This window comes from Sinocyclocheilus grahami, unplaced genomic scaffold (assembly GCF_001515645.1).
Source record: "Sinocyclocheilus grahami isolate Dianchi unplaced genomic scaffold, SAMN03320097.WGS_v1.1 scaffold176.1, whole genome shotgun sequence".
In the NCBI taxonomy this organism is placed as follows: domain Eukaryota; kingdom Metazoa; phylum Chordata; class Actinopteri; order Cypriniformes; family Cyprinidae; genus Sinocyclocheilus; species Sinocyclocheilus grahami.
The window spans coordinates 2,320,787-2,326,846 of record NW_015505355.1 but is presented as its reverse complement, the minus strand read 5'-3'; the positions used below and the strand labels follow the sequence as shown (position 1 = coordinate 2,326,846).

General features: G+C 38.1%; 1 protein-coding gene across 1 annotated transcript in view; it reads left to right on the top strand.

The window, feature by feature from the left end:
• Positions 1 to 237: 237 nt before the first annotated feature.
• LOC107593838 (vacuolar protein sorting-associated protein 4B-like) overlaps positions 238 to 6,060 on the top strand; it is a 13,955-nt gene continuing 8,132 nt past the window's right edge. Inside the window, exons 1-6 of the mRNA XM_016283715.1 lie at positions 238 to 461; positions 1,045 to 1,156; positions 3,118 to 3,265; positions 3,935 to 3,996; positions 4,222 to 4,341; positions 4,514 to 4,670. Coding sequence (XP_016139201.1) covers positions 438 to 461; positions 1,045 to 1,156; positions 3,118 to 3,265; positions 3,935 to 3,996; positions 4,222 to 4,341; positions 4,514 to 4,670 — 623 coding nt within the window. The 5' untranslated portion in view covers positions 238 to 437. The remainder of the gene's footprint in view (positions 462 to 1,044; positions 1,157 to 3,117; positions 3,266 to 3,934; positions 3,997 to 4,221; positions 4,342 to 4,513; positions 4,671 to 6,060) is intronic.

Here is a 6,060-nt window from a genome sequence, read left to right as displayed (position 1 = left end):
GTTGCAAATGATTTGTACAACATCTGTTTATTTCCGGTCATGCAGTTGTAGTTTTTGATGTTTGGTGGCATCAGCTTGAGAGAATCCTGTTACCTACAGTTATATTGAATATATCAAGTACAATTTTTATTACGCAGGAATTACTTTTTTGTTTTTTTTGTTATTCCTGAAACCGTAAGGGCGCGACAAATGGGCGTGTCTCACACGTATGACGCATGACATTTTTGCAACACGTGAGCGTGAAGGCGGAAGTGACATTCAACGTTTTAATGCGGAAGTGTTTTTTTCCTCTGTTATTCTCCGCTCTCAAAAATAAGTATTGAAGAATCATACATTTACAATCCTCGCTGTTTGTTTGTAAAAACGTGACAGTTTGTTAATACATCGCTGTCTTTATATTTCCGAAACGCCGTTCGTTTTTGATTTTTTCAGCCCCTATGGCTGCCAACAACAACTTGCAGGTAAGTTGGAAACAAATAGAGTTTATCAGACCGACGGCAAGAACGTTAACTTATGGATTTACTTAAGATAAATATTACGTTTTATCGTATCTGTAAATTCATATACTTGAAGGTTTTTGTTGTAAATATAAAGAAATGGTCGCCTATCTCTTGCTAGCACCCTCGTGTTTTCTTTAACTTCTGTCATTTAATCTAAATATACTAACAAACCATGATGGTCGTAATCACTCTTGGTTGTATGTGAGATTATAAATGTTATTTTGAATGTTAAGGGGTTGATCATTGTTTAGTTTGAAGTTTAGCTCTGCCTTTTGTTTTGTGCTCATGAATACAGTTGTAGTACATCTATTACAATTTGGCTCATTGTTCTGGTCTCTTAAGCATTATAGTTTTTCTGTGGTGAACAGATGTCACATTTATCATTTTTTTGTTTGAGGATTAAAGTGTGATGAAGTCTTATTTATGTGCTTTCATGCAACTGACTGAAATTCCCTCACACTGTCCTTATGACAGTAAAACTGGATTAATTAGTTAATAGCTACATTGCATTTTCTGAAATAACGCTATGATGTTTTCCTCTCAGAAAGCTATAGATCTGGCCAGTAAGGCAGCTCAGGAGGATAAGGCGGAAAACTATGAAGAGGCCCTGCGTCTATATCAACATGCTGTTCAATATTTCTTGCATGTTGTCAAATGTAAGTATGCAGCAGAAATCTGTTTATATCTGTCCATAAAAAAAGAAAGATTTTAGCAATAGAAACAGACAAACATTCAAGTCCCCATGAAATCAAAATTAAAGTTTTTTGGGTGTTAGTATCAATATGTTAGTCTTAAGGTGATCTATAAGGCAGTGTGCTCCAAAACAGTGACTAAATTCGCATTTAGAAGATATAAGCATTCAAAGCTGGCAGTTCGTCACTTCCGCCAAAACGGCTCAACGATTTTTTTGACGTCACATCGTACTTCAGCGTCTCATCAAACTTTCTGTCCAATCAAATGCTCTCTAGAATCTGAAGCCCCGCCCCCTACACTATAAAATAGACACTGAAGCGTAGTGCACTATATAGGGGACAGTGAACGATTCAAAAAGTGTAAATATGCTTTCCATTGAGGGGAAAAAAAGAAGTCTGGTTTGGAGCTGTGTCACGCTAACCACCGCACCGCACACACAGAGACATGTCCAGAGACACGATAGCACGGAGCGGATCACATGCGCGAGTCGGCGCAGACCACTCGGCTGCACGATTAATCGCAAGCGACTAGAATCTGAAGCCCCGCCCCCTACACTATAAAATAGACACTGAAGCGTAGTGCACTATATAGGGGACAGTGAACGATTCAAAAAGTGTAAATATGCTTTCCATTGAGGGGAAAAAAAGAAGTCTGGTTTGGAGCTGTGTCACGCTAACCACCGCACCGCACACACAGAGACATGTCCAGAGACACGATAGCACGGAGCGGATCACATGCGCGAGTCGGCGCAGACCACTCGGCTGCACGATTAATCGCAAGCGATTGTCATGCCCATTTTGATAGTAATGCCGGTTCTGTAATCAGCAGGAAATCATCATCACGTGCTTTCAGATGGAGCAGAATTTACTACACATAGCCGTAGTTCACTGACAAGATACGCAAAAAAATCGCTTTTATTGAGCGATTCTGAAATCGTTTGCGATAATGACCGCTGTTTGCACAGCTTCTCAGTGAACTCCGGCTCTGTGAAGTAAATGCTGCTCCATCTGAAAGCACGTGAAAATACCACATTTAATAACATATGTTTACTTCGAACGCACTTCATAACGTCAGTCGAGTGTTTGAAATAAATCCTTCTGTGAGATGACGTGGCTTCTTACACAGAATAAGGCACGCAACATATTTCGTAGTATTTAAAGCAGTGATAAAGGCATTGCATTATAAATATACTTTATTTTAATGAAAACTATAATAATAAGAACTTAGATAAACCGTATATTGCCGTAGTCATGTGTTTATTAGTCACGCTGAATCAATGAAAGCAGTTGAATCTTCTGTTTATTCAGCTGCAGCGATAGGCATTTTCTGGGTTTCTTCTGCGAGGCGTATTTGGAGTTTCTCTGGCCTTCAGATGGAGATTTACTGCTGATCACAGAACTGTGCTTCACTGAAAGATACGCATGACAATCGCAGCTTCTGTCGAATCGCGATCTCGATTCCATTTCGATTTATCGTGCAGCCCTAATCGGAGCTATTTGTACACAGAATGCTATATTTTATAGCAATATGGATGAGATTGTGGCTGGCATACCCTGTCAAATGCAGCTTTACGGAGCTCAACGGCTCTAGCCCAAGCTGTGATATAAACGAACGCTATTGGCTATTTTAAAAAGGGGCGGGGCTGCTTGATATGTCCCGCCCTGTCTTCCTGTTTCAGTTAAAATGACGTCAACACACTGAGTGTTTCTAAGCATTTCAGGGGACCTTTAAGCATATGATTTCTATTTTACTATTTGTTTGTAGTTTGCTAAATGTTTATATATATATATTGCTGTAGCGTTACATATGTTCTAATTAGAGTGGTAATTTATCAGTATGTTAATGAGAAGGCACTGCAGCATTTGGCACAAGAGTGGCAGCTTTCAGTCGCCTCTATACATTTAACTATGTCTTTTTTGTAAAGATGAAGCACAGGGTGATAAGGCCAAACAAAGCATTCGGGCCAAATGTGCCGAATATCTAGACCGGGCTGAGAAGCTGAAAGAATACTTGAAGAAGAAAGAGAAAGCCCCAGCGAAACCAGTGAAGGAGTCTCAGTCCAGTGACAAAGGGTAGGTGCTGGTGATTAGTAGTTAGTTGGATAAATACAAACATACACATACATTCAGTTGAAACGTGTGCTTGATTTCTGTGAATCAAAATGAATTAATTGCTAGTTGTTTTTGAACACAATACTGCTTAAAAAATAAATCTAACCTGGCTCTGATGGACACTAATAATACACAGGACTTGATCATTCTGATAGCCCTTATTTGAAAATGCATATTCCTAACTGCTAGCATGTTAGGAATATGCTTGTCTCATGTCTATGCAAAGACGTGTTAGCAACTGAGACTGTGAACTTCCCCCTTTGCTGTTGTGCTATTTATATAACCAATCATTAGTTTAGGGTTGGTTAGATTTTTACAGTAAAACAGTAATACTGTGAAAGAATATTACAATTTAAAATATTTCCTTTTCAGCATCATTACTGCAGTCTTCCTTCAGAAATCATTCTAATATGATGATTTACTGCTCAAGAAACATTTCTGATTGTTAGCAATGTTGAAAACAGTTTCAGTCATACATTTAATTTCAGGTTTCTTTGACTTTAAAAGAAAGCCATCATTTGAAATAAGTATTTTGTTACGTTATATATGCATTTACTGTCACATTTGATCAATTGAATGCAACCTTGCTGAATAAAAGTTTTAGTTAAAAATGTGTATTTTTAACCATAGGAATGAAAGTGATGGAGAAGGAGAAGATCCAGAGAAAAAGAAATTTCAAAATCAACTCTCAGGTAAGTGATTCCCCATCCAGACACTGTCTTCTAATGGAACGATTGTGCTTTTTTTTTTTTTTTGTATTTTTTTAATCAATTCAGTTAAATTTTTTTAGTATGTTTTATTACTCGTAGTCTAAAGTAATACTAAGAAAAACAGTACCGTTTTGGTAACACGTTTGATGTTTTTTTTAGTTTTAATCCAAAGAAATCTGAATCTGATTGACTGATCTATTATCACAGGAGCCATTGTCATGGAGAAGCCAAACATTAAATGGAACGATGTTGCCGGGTTGGAAGGGGCCAAAGAGGCTTTGAAAGAAGCTGTCATTCTGCCAATCAAATTCCCACATCTCTTCACAGGCAAGTGGCTATATCGGTATCAACCAATGGGCACTGCTTTCGTATATCGCTCAGAGTATTCAGTGATCAGCAGTGCCAGTATGGAAATATCAAAACTGCAACTGAACCATTACCCTGTAAAAAGAAACTGTTGAAAGAAGACCTCTAATAATGCAAATAGTTTCTGTCTCAGGTAAAAGAACTCCCTGGAGGGGCATCCTTCTCTTCGGGCCTCCTGGAACAGGCAAATCTTACCTGGCCAAAGCGGTAGCGACAGAAGCCAACAATTCCACCTTCTTTTCCATCTCCTCCTCAGACCTGGTATCCAAGTGGCTGGGAGAGAGTGAAAAGTGAGTCTTGTGAGGAATGCTGCCGGTTACCTTTACCTGTTTTAGCAGTTTAAGTTTCTTTCCAGTGTCTTTCTTGCTTACTCTTTGCTCCTTTTATTTTTGTATTTTTCTCAGATTTTAATTTCAGCAGATAAGCACAACGTTCAAATAAAAACATTTTGGCCTCAGTACAACACATTTTTGGCAATCAACAAAGTGAACATATGAATTATGTTTAACGAAATATGTTTTATTAAAATTTGCTATTGAAGGTGAATAGTGCAGGCATTTCTAAATCAACAGGCCACAATCAGTAAACAATACTGTAGCATAGGGATGGGGGTAAATGTTGATTCAGAAATTCATAATCATAAATGTTAAATTAGCTGTTAATATTTCGGTTTATTTACAAAGCGTATGCTGTACAAAATAATGGAGATATTGTGCAACAATGCAGAAACTGCATTGGAGTGTGCACTGGCAGCTGTGGTTTTTGTGCAAATCATTATATACAGGAGCTTTCAGATTTGTTTTTTTTTTGCAGGTTGCGTCATGCTCTGGTTGACATTTAAAGGGGTAGTTCGTGCAAAATTGAAATTTCTGTCATCATTTACTCACCCTTCACTTGTTCCAAACCTGAGTTTCTTTCTTCTGTTGAACACAAAAGAAGATATTTTAAAGAACGTTGGTAACCAAACAATTGCTGGTAGGCATTGACTTCCATGGTATTTTTTTCTTCCTTACTTTGAACGTCAATGGGGACCATCAATTATTTGGTTACACACATTCTTGTAAATCTTCATATGTGGTCAAAAGAAATTCATACAGGTTTGGAACAAGTAGAGGGTGAGTAAGTAATGACAGAATTTTCATTTTTGCATTAACTATTCATTTAAAGTGACCGTGATTTGTCATTTCATTTACATAGAATGCAAGTCAACTTAATGTCAACTTTATATTTCCAGACCTATTTAAAGGGGTCATATGATGCGATTTCAATTTTTCCTTTCTCTTTGGAGTGTTACAAGCTCTTGGTGCATAAAGAAGATCTGTAAAGTTGCAAAGACTAAAATCTCAAATCCAAAGAGATATTCTTTATAAAAGTTAAGAGTCAGCCACACCCCCCTAAAACGGCTCGTTCTAACACGCCCCCACATGTCTATGTCACTATGTGGGAAGATTTGCATAACGCCACTCAAATGTTCACGCAAAGAAAGAAGGCGTAACTTTTATTCTCGCTGTATTGTTGCCGTAGCCGCCATGTCGTGAAGGCACTGTTTGTTTCGTTGTGAAAGCGAAACTACTTTGTTTGGCCTTCCAAAAGAGGATGATATGGCTTCGTCATGCCTGGAGCTGATCCGTGCTGGTTGCTGAGGAAATATATCAACTTTGCGCTGTGGATCGCCGGATC